Source organism: Panulirus ornatus, chromosome 73, assembly GCF_036320965.1.
Source record: "Panulirus ornatus isolate Po-2019 chromosome 73, ASM3632096v1, whole genome shotgun sequence".
Taxonomy (NCBI): domain Eukaryota; kingdom Metazoa; phylum Arthropoda; class Malacostraca; order Decapoda; family Palinuridae; genus Panulirus; species Panulirus ornatus.
This window is the reverse complement of record NC_092296.1, coordinates 2,276,757-2,291,001: the sequence shown is the minus strand read 5'-3', so window position 1 is coordinate 2,291,001 and position 14,245 is coordinate 2,276,757. Positions and strand designations below refer to the sequence as shown.

The following is a 14,245-nucleotide window of genomic DNA, read 5'->3' as shown; positions in this document are numbered from 1 at the left end:
TTGTCCTTTTTCAGACCTCTCCTGAGGACGTTAGCAACTTCGACGAAGAGTTCACCCTCGAAAAGCCCGCCCTGACGCCGCCCAAGGACCCTCGCCACCTGAACGAGTCAGACCAGACCCTCTTCAAGGACTTCAATTACATGGCCGACTGGTGCTGAGTGCGGCATGATGCCAGGAGGGCAATCTCAGTGGAGGGCCTCTAATGCGGGGCCGCCGCCGGCCGGGCTGTAACGTATTTCGACGAGGAATCTTAATGCCTGGAGCAGCTCACCCGTGGCAGCAGCAGCAGCGACAGCTGCTCGACCGGCTGTTGGCCTGCCTTTTGCTCACTTGAGGCGTGGCTTGGCTTGCTTAATAGCAGCAACAGCAGTTGTGAGGCAGGCGTGGCGAAAGCATTAATGCATTTTTTCCTCTCGCTGGAACCTACGTGGACCTCTGATGTTCATTTATGAAGCCCAGCTCATGGGTACCAGGTGTCTGTACCTGCTGGTAATGACAGAAGCTTGGACAGGATTCGTTTCACTACTACTGTGGCCCTGTCACGACCTCACACACACACGGTTGTACATAAACGCCATATTTCTCCCCTCTCCTCTCTCTCTCTCACTCACTCTCTCCCTCTTTCTCTCTGACACAAACATTAAAAAAAAAAGCTTAAAAAAATAAAAACACTGTCGCAAGTAAATAGTACTAATCCCTGTTAGTTTGTTGCCTACCCCCAAACTCATGGTCCGGGAGGCGACATCTTATGCTCGCTTGCCTTTACGTGACCACTAACGAGGGTTGGTAAGTGACGGGTTGTATTGAGCCATCACTGCGATCACTCCTGCTGTTGTCAGGCTTTGGAAAAAAAAAATCAACACTAAAAAGTCAACACATGGGAACATTTAAATATATATATCTCGGACTTTTTTTTTTTCTCTCTTCCCATCATTACCACTAATTTGGACATACATTATGTAAAGAAAAAGGAAAACAGTTTTTGCAAGAGATAAATTAACGAACGCCCGTCCAAATTCTAAGAACCTCTCATTGTGATAACCTGTGGCCTTTTTTTCCTGTTGTTAACTTCTGAATGCAACTATTTACTCGTATTGTGATATGTACTTTATGCATCGTCGACTTCACAAAGGTCCTGAAGTTCCTCCTCTCTTGGAATACTCACACATACTCTCCCTTCCCCTCCACCAAACCCCCCCATTCCTCCCTCACGTGAACTCATCCCGAAAATTTGAATGTATATGAATTTGTCTGGAATCTACTTAACGAAGAAAGAGGACCTGACGAAGCTGGGGTCTACTTACCAACATTTGTGAGCACTGCATGTGAGATAGCGGATCACTGAAACCACCACCCACAACCCCCTTCCCTCCCTTTTCCCTACACCCCCCCCCCCCCCCCCATTCTTCTAGCCAGAAGCCCACACACACACACACACACACCCATTTTTTAAGATGGGTGGGTCTGTGCAAGATGACGCTGGGCCACAACGTGCACACAAACACACAAACTTTTTTAATGCTCAGTTTTAATTATCCTAAAGAAAAAATATAAAGTGTGCCTACTTTACAACGTGGCTTTGCGTCATGTATCGCAGACCCACCCGGATTTGTGAATAATAAATTTTTTTTGTTCACATCCTCCAGTGATTTTGTTGACATAAGTAGGGATGACTAGTGTAAATTAAACAAGTGATGATCCTCTAGGATATAAATATTTTAAATACTGTAATATGAATTTTATGATGAAATCCGGTTATGTATATTAATAGTGGCTGCTGAACACTCTGTCCTGTTGGTAGCAGAAGTGAAGAAAAAAAATTTATATATATGAAAAAGGAAGATGGACATTTATTATTATTATTATTATTCTTACCTTTTTTTTAATTTGTTGCTGCCAAAAATCCTGTTGCCATAAGATCTGCATCTGCGGAAGAAAAAAAAAACTAATCAAAACAATTATGTTCAGATAATTATTTTGCGTTGTTGATCTTCTCGATTTGAATTGTATTTTTACAGATGTATAATGAGTCAGATTTTCTGTCTGATATAACTTCGCTTGAATTAGGATTGTGTATATTTCTAGGACTTGTGTTCTATTCTCCAATGCTTGTCTGTTTATAACTTATTATTTTAGGTGTAGAAGTGTCCCCACACACACACACTGGGCGGGGGCCCGAGAACTGTTAGGCTTGTACAGGTGATTAAACAGTTGTGTAAGGGTTAACAGTCTGTTTTGTAGCTATTATGTCTTCAATAAATTTATACATATATTTTATACATGACGTTTCATAAACCCTTCCTTGTTTAAAGTGTAATGTTCATCCATATGCTTAAGGTGAATGTAAAATCTCTTAACAAATGGTTAACATTTAGAGGTAAGTAGATGTATAATTAAAGCTCAAATTTTCAGCCCGCAACAGCATGAACAGACGATCAGTTTTGGGTGATTTGCTGACACGTCTTACATTAAGTACAATACCTTCCCATTTGCCCATACTGGATGAAGTGCCTTTAAGCCCAGAAGTGGATGTGAAGGCTAGGGTTCGTTAGAGGACGAAGAGCGAGAGACCTTCAAAGATACTAAGGATATTTTGAGAGGTGGATAGTGTGAGGAGAGCAAGAGAATAGGTGGAGAGAGAGAGAGAGAGAAGTGGGAATGTAGACACTAGTGTGAGTGAGCATTGTTTTGTGTGATGCATTGCTGTATGAGTAGAGCTACGATGGTAACTGTGAGGACGTCTGCATATAAAAAGGGCTATTTACACTCTGCGAAAGACGATGAAGGTGCCTAGTGATCATGCCAGATTCCCTGCCGGGGTTATAGACTTTCCCAGCATTGCTGGGTAGGGAGTAACGTCTTCCACAAGACACTCGCTTAGGTCGCTAGGAACCCCATTCTTTTACAGGAGCCTGTCTGCATCACTCTCCAGAACACCTGACCGTGGGAGGTGACAGTTTATAGGGGTGGCGTAATTATCTGGCTTGGGAGACGAAAGACTTGGGTAGAAAATCAACAAAGAAGCGGCCACTAGTGGTATGAATGGTTGAGAGATAGCAAGGGTGAAGATTTAACCTCCATATATGGTTATCACAATCCAAAATAACTCTACATAACTGTCCCCCTATTAATGTTAATGATCCAACCGCCTGGAAACAGTGGCGCTGGTTATTGCCATCACCTAAGATGGGCAAGATGCCGGCCGACCTGCTCATCACGCCAGAAATCCTCATCAAGATTTGCCACCGACGCTTCACCTACAGAAGCCCACAGGACCGTCTTCTGCCCCAGACCCATACAGCTTCAATATCGACAACAGCCAGCGCGAAATACATTAAAAAACAAACCAATGAATTACAGAGTATCATAAATCCTCATCAATCTACATAACATACTAAACAAAACACATGCTTAAGACCGTCTTTTCAGATATGCAAATGACCATAAAGGCATGTAAATGACTGCGAGTGTATTATTTACCCTTCCAAAAGCAACCAGATTCGAGAGGCGCAACATATTCATAACATCAATGAAACAGAGAACTCGAAGCTTCGGAATCTGCTCAAGAGTGCTTCGAACCAGGCTATATTTATACAAGACCGACACGTGATCTACCATCAAAGACATACATAAACCTGCAAAATAACCTCAACGAACTTTATCAAACTTAAAAAGACGATCGAATATATAGAAACAAAGAAATACGTATAACTTAAAAGCGAAAGGAGCTAGGCTGCTCACGACAGCATTTACTGCAGTGTACACCCACGACATCACCTGGACCTATTCCCAGCCCCGCCTGGATAACTATTATAAACACACGATCCATCCATAACTTAAATAAGTGAGTTGTGTGAAAAAATAACCTGTCTGAGGTTATAAATTACCCTAGGAAATAAAAAAAAAAAATTAACTGAATTACTGAACCACTGAAAACAGACTGGCAAAGCAACACTAAACCCCCCTGTGTTAACAACACAGTGTTTTCTGCGTCTCTCTTCACACCACAACTACAACCCCATAAAAACACAACATATAAGGGTTTAGTAAGAAAGTCAAACAAAATTAAGAAAATTTCGTCTTTTTACTATACAAAGCCAAATCTTCACCTCAGGTCTTATGTCTTAGTATACCGTAAAACAGATGGTATCATACGAACACGACGCTGGTGAGGCAAGACTCGGGTCAGGTAGATTGTAGTTCTTCAACGTAACATTGTACAAGTAATAAAATGATTACTGCAATGGTACTATGATTACATTATACGTAAAAATACAATGGTACTATGATTACATTATACGTAAAAATACGAGTGATTACTATCTTGGTACTAGGATTACATTATACGTAAAAATACGAGTGATTACTGCCTTAGTACTAGGATTACATTATACGTAAAAATACGAGTGATTACTGCCTTGGTACTAGGATTACATTATACGTAAAAATAAGAGTGATTACTGCCTTGGTACTAGGATTACCTTATACCTTCAACTGCAAACTATTGAGATGCTAACATAAAGCCTTCTAGTTACTGGGCAGTAATGACAACTACAATAACGAAGGACCAATTACTGACCTTCCTAGTAAAATAATCCAGGTTACTTACTGTTAAGTTGCATATAATGCACTCGAACCAAAATACATGATCGCTCATGTTAGTCTTAATCAGGGTCAAAGTTTTATACCAAGCCGAGAAACTTTTGTGTGTGTGTGTGTGTTCGTTCGGCCCGAGTCTCTGCTTCGAATCACTACGAAGCTCCGACTCATGGAAGCGACGCAGCAAGCTCTCATTACCTCGAGCGAACTCACGCCTTCCACCGCATTCAACCTCATCCAGTTGTTTTCCCAAGAGAAGAGATATGATCGGAAGTTCAGGAGATAAAAATCTTATTGTTTAATGTTGCCTTTACAAGCACGATAAACGAAGACCAAACTGGGTTTAATCACCCCAGGCGAAACCAACGAAGCAAATAAAAGGAGACTGAAAAGTATTCATGGACACATTTACATCAAAAGGACTGGGTAGTATACCGCGCCCCTCCTTATTTCCATCATCCCCTAGAGGGATTTACAACATAAAAAAATATTTACAAACACCATAGTTTCTGTGTAAATATGTTCAGTACAAAGACAGTAAACAAACGGCCCTTATTTTAAAACCCCGGAACTCATTACACGGATGCTACAACCATGCACGTAACTCAGCCAGAGTGAACGAGAGGTGTTATTACCAATCCTTTTACTACACTGCTTCATCAATGAGTCCGTCATTTACCTCATCTTCTGGAGGGGTTTTTCGGTGCAGCCCTTCCTTCACTTCCTGTCACCTTCAACGCGCCAATCTGTTCTATTCTCTCCTCCCACACGCCCTCAGTGGGAGGCAACGTTGTCTTTTCTATAACTTCTTGGTCCATCCTGCCTCTCCCGCTGCTGCACTTCCTCCATGGTCTGCCACCGGGCGCCGCGCACCTGCGGTCTCAATCTACTGCAAATTGGTTGAACCTGCATTATGCGCACCGCCACAATTGCAACAGGACCTGGCGCACAGCACGTTGGCCAGACTTTTTATCTCCACATTCCACTGAATCATCATTATCTTTTACACATCAGCGACAATGATATTCACTTTGGCACTTCCAGACCATATGGCCCCACCTAGAGCACTCGTATCACAAAACAGCTGTTCAATGAACTTTTTGCAATCCTCTTCATAACCTATGCCAAACTCTACCTTCTCCGGAACGTCTCTACCCCTTCATCAAAGCTGATAATCGGTTCTTCTTTCCACCCCCCGGACCTCATGTCGCTTCGTCCGTGCGAATCGTATATCATCGAAATCAGGATCGAGTACAACTGGGTACATGAATACAATCACCTTGGTGTGCTGTTCTGTGTCTTGGGGTATCGTAAATATCACCCCCTCAAACCACATGTCTTCGTTACAGACTTGACTGCTTCATCTGGGCCCAGCCACAGTCACATAATGATCACGATCTTCCTTCAAGCAGAAGAGGTTCAAGCTTCTTTTAACGCTGCCTTCAAAGCTTGCTGAGCAGCCCATAGCACCCGCTCGCACAATGTCATGCCTAAGTCACTTGGATACTTCAACCCCGTAGCTCCAACCTGAGATGTGTCCTCCACCCGGGTTGCTCCTCGTCATAATGGTTCCGTCACCACGACGCACTGATCCAGTCTGCTGCTGCGTTCGGTGCCCAGCTGAACCACTTCTTTCTGCTTACATCATTATTCATATGTGTTAAATAACACCACTGTATAACTTATGGGGGCAAACCTTACATATATAGTTAATGTGCTCATGAGACTGGGGTATAGATATTACAGGCAGTTAAGTGGAGGGAATGGTCGACCCTGTCGACTTTGCCAGACGAGGGATGGACATACAACATTATGTATTAAGTTGAGAAAAAAAAATATTCAGCTATACAGAATCAATGAAATTATTCATTCATAAAAATAATCATTCGACTCCAAATCCGAAGCTGTTTCGATGATCAGTTTAGACAACCGCAGGTGAAAATAATTGTCCGACTCCAAACCCGAGGCTGTGATTCGAGGATCAATGTTCGACTCCAAACCTGAAGCTGTGATTCGATGAAGCATAAGCGAACCTCTCGAACTACTACGAGTGGGTAAGTTAAATAGTCACACCAGAACGAATAATAATAACTGTACCAACTCGCTATATTCCACAACCTGCCCTCCATTTCTGCCTCTATTTCACCCCACAACTCGGTATATTTTCCAATCTAACGACACGATCAGTTCGACCGTTCGATGAGGCAGTCCCCATGAACTCTAAAGCAAACTCGTCCACACGCGATTCGAATCATGGATTATGCAGGCATAGGCCAGAAGTGAGCTGGGGCTGGCGCTAGCTGGCTGGGCTCTTTACCGTCTTACCCGCCACACTGGTCGGGCTAGCGGGAGGGTGTGTCTGTGTGTGTACCGCCTTGGGAGAGGGAGGAGTTCCACGTGCAATGTGGAAGTGTCAAGTGCCGCAGTGTGGACGATGTTGTGGGAATCTGGCGTCTGCTGGATGATCACCTGGTATGTTGCCCGCTTACTGCCGGCCGGGCACCGGAAGCCGGGGAGAGGGGTGGTGCTGGCCTGCTTACCGACGACCGGGCTGGTGGTTTGCTGAACACCAGACACGAGTGAAGGAATGTTTGTGGTAATGCCATTGACTACCACGACGTGGATGTTGTGATGACGCAGGAGTTATCAATAGTCGATCTTGTGGCACTCTCGTACGTACTGGGGAGTGAAGGACGCTGTAAACGACACAAAAAAAAAAAAAACCTACGACGTTTCCGGGCGGGCGGTCTACACACAACGACCACAAAAGGACGCTAGCAGAAGAAACCATGTACTTCGTCCGCCGACGTACACAGCGCCCTACGTCAGGAGCATATCTGTCGTAAGGACTTCCAGTTACGTCATCTGATGGCAGGCCTCTACGACGCGTGACCTCCTTCAAGGTGTTCCTGAACAGGATTAAAGCCACGTCTTCAATCCGGTAAGAATCCATGAATGTAGAACCAAACTCGTATCTACTTGGTGTTACGGTGGTGGAAAAATGTTACTTGTAGCCTTCATATACGTCAAAATGAACTTTCGAAATAGCGAAACCTCGTGGGAATCAGACCCCAAGATTAAGACTTTGATCTAAATTCATATATTTTGATAACATCCCCAACCTTGGATCCCAGCGTCGTAATGATGACTGCATCAACTACATTGACACTCAAAACCGACTCCTAAATATCGTGTAAACTAACTGATCCATGACTCGAAAAATACATATTACATTTACGTGTGTAGAAAGCATATCAAAGTGACGTGTATCATTCGATTAAGTTAATTCCTGCAAAACTATACAAGTTACCCCCACACTACAGTCACAGAGAATCTAGACCTTGAAGAAAACGGCGTTAGTGAGAATTCTCAAATAGTAATAAGTGGTCAATTTTCCTTAAAGGTTTTGTTCTATACCCAATCTGATCTAAAATATATCGAAGGTCATACGCATGCATGCGTGATCACTCATTCTGATGCTAGTCTATCTGTACCCTACGTGCATGAACTTTATTTGCAATCGCACAGTTTCTCAAGTGTCTGTGCTCTTTACATTCATTAATTCACCGAAATTCTTAGATGAACTATTTTTTCATATATTCCTAGCTTAATTCCTGTTTTATCATCTACATGCTTTACCTGTTTCCCTTTCTTCTAATGTGGGCAGTGGGCACGTTTTTGTTTTATAATACAGCCATTTAACCAAGAAAAAAGTAATCAATTACTTTCGTTACCCTACTACTAGTCATAGAAAACAGTGTTACTAGAGAAAACTGTATCTATGCACAGAATAGGGATAGCTTGCATAAATTTCTTTTTGCATGTATCTACAAAGATAACACTTGACAAATCAAATCATTCGATTGTAAAGTCGAGAACATTCAATATCTGATACATCAGTATGGAACACTATCTGAGAAGACGAGAAAGAAAACTTCAAGCGGCTATTAAGTGTTCAGTATATAACAAGCTATTGCGTTTGAGTCTACCTGTTTGCATTTTCTGATAGTTTTACACTCGTGTGTGTGTGTGTGTGTGTGTGTGTGTAAGCACCTATTTGTACTGTGCGGGGAGGGAATTGTACACTCCTGGGGCCACCAATTTGTTGCGTGCGAGCGCACGTTTTTGTTAGCTAAGACGGCACGGTCAACAGAGGCCCTAATCAAGGCCATCCCATTAACGCTATATATATATATATATATATACAGCCAGGTACCCATTTTACCGACCAAGCCCTTAAGGGTAGATGAACAGCGAGGATGACTGTGGACCGACCGTAACCAGGATTCGAACCTATGCACTCGACTCCGGGCGGGCCCGTGAATGCGCACGGTCAGGAACGCTAAACCACGACACCACGTACGTAAGTGGCTACAGATACACAAACACGCGCATCGACGTAACACTACAAAGCCCGTGGTAGTCGACGCCGACCACGACACCGCCACGCACGCCAGCGTGGCAGCGGTCGCATCTCAGGGGTAATATCATAACCTCGATCCTTGCGATACTGCTGAAGTTCCTCCTACAGGATCGCCCTCCTTTAGGACTCCCAGCCACGTAGGGCGACATCGAGGGGAAATGAGATGGAGAACAAGGCAAGCTTTACGTATCTCCATCGTAAGCATACGTGCGCTAAGGGCAGGCTTTACGTATCTCCATCGTGAGCATACGTGCACCAGGGGCAGGCTCTACGTATCTCCATCGTAAGCATACGTGCGCCAGGGGCAGGCTCTACGTATCTCCATCGTAAGCATACGTGCGCCAGGGGCAGAATTTACGTATCTCCATCGTAAGCATACGTGTGCTAAGGGCAAGCTTTACGTATCTCCATCGTAAGCACCCACGGTCCAGCGAGCCAGGGGGGTAAGCCAAGGACCACATGATACATACAGCGAGGCTCTTCAAGAGGGAGTACAACGTCCTCGACGCCTTCAGCGACCGACAGGGGGTCCATCCATATCGGCCGCGTGGTACCTGAGTGGCCGCCGCGCTCGGCGAAACCACCATACCGGCCACTCCGAGTCTGACCACACGCGAGAGCTGAGGGGATGGAGGAGGGCGGGCGGTGAGTGGGTGGGTGGTGAGAGCTCACTGACCAGAGAGAGGCGCCTGTGCCCACCACAGACCGCGCCTTTTGAGTCTTCTATCTACATCGATGGTTGGAAGTAGTGCCCAGACAGAGCGCGTAGCCGGTATCGCCGAACGAGCCGACAATGACCCAGGTCGCAAACTTGATTTTCGTCAGTCTTTTTTTTTTCTTTTTTTTACAGAACTTCCGCAGCTCAGCGATCCTGACCTCGTCTCGACCACAGGCGCTCCGTAGACACACACACGCACAAGGCGGCAGAGACCCCAGGGGCTGGATGACATCCACCATCTGCACCCACCTCCTCCACTACGCCATACCTAGTTGGTGGGTGGGTGGGTGGGTGGGCTGGCTGGTTCTTAGGGGCTTTTGGCCCACCGTCTGCCAGGGTGGGTCATCAAGGCCGCCAACGTAAGCTACAACATCCACCAACCGAAACCTCTCTTAGCAACACCTTCTTCCCCAGGTGTTAAAAGATAATTATTCTAAGACCACATACGCTCTCACATTATGCATGCCACTCGCCCCGTCAAACCTGCCCCTCCCCATTAATGTAGACGAAGCCACAGTGTGCACACACACACACACACACACACACACACATATATATATATATATATATATATATATATATATATATATATATATATATATTTCTTTTTCTTTCATACTATTCGCCATTTCCCGCCTTAGCGAGGTAGCGTTAAGAACAGAGGACTGGGCCTCTGAGGGAATATCCTCACCTGGCCCCCTTCTCTGTTCCTTCCTTTGGAAAATTTAAAAAAAAAAATGAGAGGGGAAGATTTCCAGCCCCCCGCTCCCTTCCCTTTTAGTCACCTTCTACGACACGCAGGGAATACGTGGGAAGTATTCTTTCTCCCCTATCCCCAGGGATATATATATATATATATATATATATATATATATATATATATATATATATATATATATACACCACTTTTCTCGCACACACCCAAAGCAAATTACGTCATCTTTCCCGAAAAAAAATAATCCCCTCCCGCAGCTAAAAATCTATCCCGTTTTTCCATAGCGTTAAAATAAGAAAATGGGATGAGGAGTTTGAATTAAAAAAAATAAAAATAATTCTACATATCCTTCATCGTGTATACAAAAGCAGACAGGAGTCCACAACGGTTATTTCGCTCCAGAGCTGCAAATACCAGAATAAGACAACCAGACATTATTAAGAACATGAAGTCGTGTTGATTGTCACTGTTTTCTGAACAGTTTCTCTAATTCAACAAAAGAATTAGATTTAGTGCTGAACACAGCTCTTAAACCTAGAGAGGACCTAGATCTTACGTGCTTGCTAAGACAGTTGAGAGCAATTCGACCTTTTACAAATCAAACAAAAACATTTTTTTTTCTATATCTTATTCATCTATAAGCCTTTGTGAATTTATTACAGGATTGTCTGAGTGAGGGTCTGATGTCTTAAAACTATCAAACAGCTTCGATGTGACTTCAAATGATCTGTTTCCTCTTTCAATTCCTTTGGATTCCTTTGTGTAAAATACGGTTTTCTACACATCCGTCGATGACTTACCCAGAAAACGTGCGGGTAATTCGGGTGTGTGGCGGGGAAGAGTAAGGATTATATACCTTTTTATAAAAACAACCCCAAAGTTCTGGTAAAGGTGAAGCGCGCGAAAAAAAAAAATAATTCGCCATCCGGCATCTGTCGTGTACAACGCAAACGACCAACGTACGAAAACAGGGTGGAAACTGACATCGCTTTACTCCCCAGGGGTAACACTTTTAACATAACTTGGGAGCATAACGTACCAATTTTCGAGTAGAGCGTAGCAATTTTGAGCCGCTCAGGATATTAAAGATAGGTCCGGAGAGGACGCAGTCATAGCCAAATTCGTTACGAATTCGTTCGTTTCCTTCCGAAGCGAAAACAAATTCCATTAAATAAACATGTATGAATGTGGTAAAGAACTCCTTACTTGTGGGAGAGTAATTTGTCGTTGTATTTCTGAAAAGCTGGGAATATCATGGGGATGGGGGGGTTAGAATTCAGCATGGGACGCCCCAGCATAGTTGGGAAACGGCAACACTTCACGGTACGACCTCTCTGAGCACGACGAACACGATCCTCGTGCACAGGGGTACGGCTGGTTGATTACGACGGTACGGCCTTTATGAGCACGGCTGCACGATCCTCGAGCACAGGGGTACGACCTTTTTGAGTACGACGGTACGACCTGACTCAAGGATATCAATATCAAAGGCCTGATTATCACAATCTCTAGGGTCGTACAGTCGTGCTCAGGGGTGGGTCGTACACCGAAGTAGTCGAATGTTCGTGCCTTTGTGCTCGAAATGTTAACCCATTATCCTATGTAGCGTTGGGGCGTCGAATTACACTTCAACACTAAAAGCGGATGAACAATTCCGTTAGTTTCGTTAGTACAAGCAGTAACGTCAAAAACAATACCCTACTTTCCAGATACGAAGTCATAATAAATAATACTTAATTACTGAGGTAGATGACATCTGATCTGCATACGCCACACTGCGTAAATCTACTGCAAACCAATTCTATGACCCGAGTGAACACGTTATATTCCCGGCCATGAACGAAGCGTCAGACCCCCAGGAGCCATTTTCTGTGGAGCCGGAGGGCAACATCTTTCAAAAGACTACGTTAAGGATATACGAACGGGATGACTGCATGCATTTTCAGGCAGAGCGAAGCGAGCAACATCATGCAGTGCAGCAACAATGATAAACACGTTTGTGTCGATGACTTAATACGGCTACACTCGTCCTGTAACGGAGTTCTTTATTTACAAAAAAAACAAATGTAAAGTCACGGGATAGTATATACTACGCGCAAATATAATCGCGTTAGCAAGCTGGCAAGCGTGCAATCTGTGTCCACTCGAACACATCCGTAATGACAAGAGGAAACATTGGGGGGGAGAGAGAGAGAGAGAGAGAGAGAGAGAGAGAGAGAGAGAGAGAGAGAGAGAGAGAGAGAGAGAGAGGAACATTCTTCAAGTTTACACCCACCAAATCCCTCCTCCCGCCTCTTATTTTAACCCCTACTCACGAATTACCCCTTATCTAACCCGAGCAGTAGGCTGATCGACCCTTCTGGGACATTATCTAACCATTTATGACACCGCCGCATCCGACTGGTTAATTCAGCTCCCGAATTATTGTTAAGGTATCTAACGTCACAGGACACGGTGTGTTATCGTACATCGGGCTTGTTCATACCTACCTGGGGGTGTGATCATTTTGCTTATTATTCATCCTATGATCACGGCCGTAAACGACATTCTACACACCCATAAATCGGGAGGGCACGAGACACTCTACGACAAACCTTGTGGCTGTGTGGCTCGCGGAGAATGTTCTTCCACAATGGAGTTTTATCCGACGTGTAGCTAACGACTGCTGGCACCTGCCCGTCTAACAACGAGAAGCGGCGCGCTAAACATCATTATTGTAACTACCAGGCCTTGCCACCGGTGTGTGTGTGTGTGTGTGTGGTTATATATACATAAACATATATGTATATATTACCACGCACCTAACATCAGGACCATACACCTCTACACACACACACACACACACACTTGACTGCGCCTCGCCACCGCCGAACACACCCCCCGTCAAACCCACCGCCATTACGCCCACATGTAGCAAAAATTCCCAAGAGCATGGATCGTGAAGCCGCTCAGAGAGAGAGAGAGAGAAAAAAAAAACCTTAACCCATGTTTGGCCTCCAACTTGTGGGGAGTGGAGCGGTCTCACGCAAGTCTGCGCTAGCCAGTCTGAGATCAGCCGAGTTCTCCTGACGATATAGTATGTGTGCCCGGGACCAACTGTGTATAAGGCTATGTTCGGCTCCCCCAAGCGTGTATCACTCTCGTCTCCGGGGCATCCCCTGTGTTGAGAAGGTAAGCTGGGACACTGGGTGTGGAGCGAAGCGCCCGTGTGATGATCTGAGTTACCCAACACCTCTCCCTCGTGTTTTCTAATCCGATCGGAAATATGCCGCATATCCCACGGGAGTGCTGAATGGTGTTTGAAATCTTGTCGTATGCCATCGTAAGGTACAATCTTGCAAGGAATTTTCGTAATCAACGGGGGGGCCCCCTCAAAGTGTGTGTTTGTGTGTGTGTGTGTGTGAATCATCCGCAGTTTGCCAACCACGAAAAATTACGTAGTGCTGGGCGAAGGCAATTACTTCACGGTGGGAGAAAGAGGTAATGATAAGTGTAGTTTGCTTTGTGACACAGAGAGGGAGGGGGAGCCCTTACAAGGGGCAGCCCCTCCTCCCGTCTATGGGGAGTTCAAAGACCGCTAGGCTACTCCCGCTGTTACCAACTGCAGTAGAGAGCTAAGCAACAAGAAACGCTCTCCTACCAACCCTCAAGAAACTCGACCATAAATAGGACGATCGTGGTATGCTAATAAGGTATGGCTGGTGTAGTTTCCTAATACATATATATATATTTTTTTCTGTGTGTGTATCTTGCAATGAGATGCATTTGGGCCGAGTTGGAGGCTGAACGA

General features: G+C 44.7%; 2 protein-coding genes across 13 annotated transcripts in view; both read left to right on the top strand.

The window, feature by feature from the left end:
- Pkn (serine/threonine-protein kinase N) overlaps window positions 1–2,277 on the top strand; it is a 418,274-nt gene extending 415,997 nt beyond the window's left edge. For all 11 annotated transcript variants that reach the window (XM_071661071.1, XM_071661070.1, XM_071661072.1 and 8 more), the window contains one exon: window positions 15–2,277. In XM_071661071.1, the coding sequence (XP_071517172.1) occupies window positions 15–158 (144 nt within the window). In that variant the 3' untranslated portion in view covers window positions 159–2,277. The remainder of the gene's footprint in view (window positions 1–14) is intronic.
- A 4,608-nt stretch (window positions 2,278–6,885) lies between these two features.
- The window catches only part of LOC139748165 (uncharacterized), a 41,088-nt gene continuing 33,728 nt past the window's right edge, over window positions 6,886–14,245 (top strand). Inside the window, exon 1 of one of the 2 annotated variants that reach the window (XM_071660880.1) lies at window positions 6,886–7,540. The gene's annotated coding sequence lies outside the window, so the exon portion shown is untranslated. Of the gene's footprint in view, window positions 7,541–13,375; window positions 13,627–14,245 lie in introns of those variants that run through there. The other variant, XM_071660881.1, reaches the window with a different exon arrangement.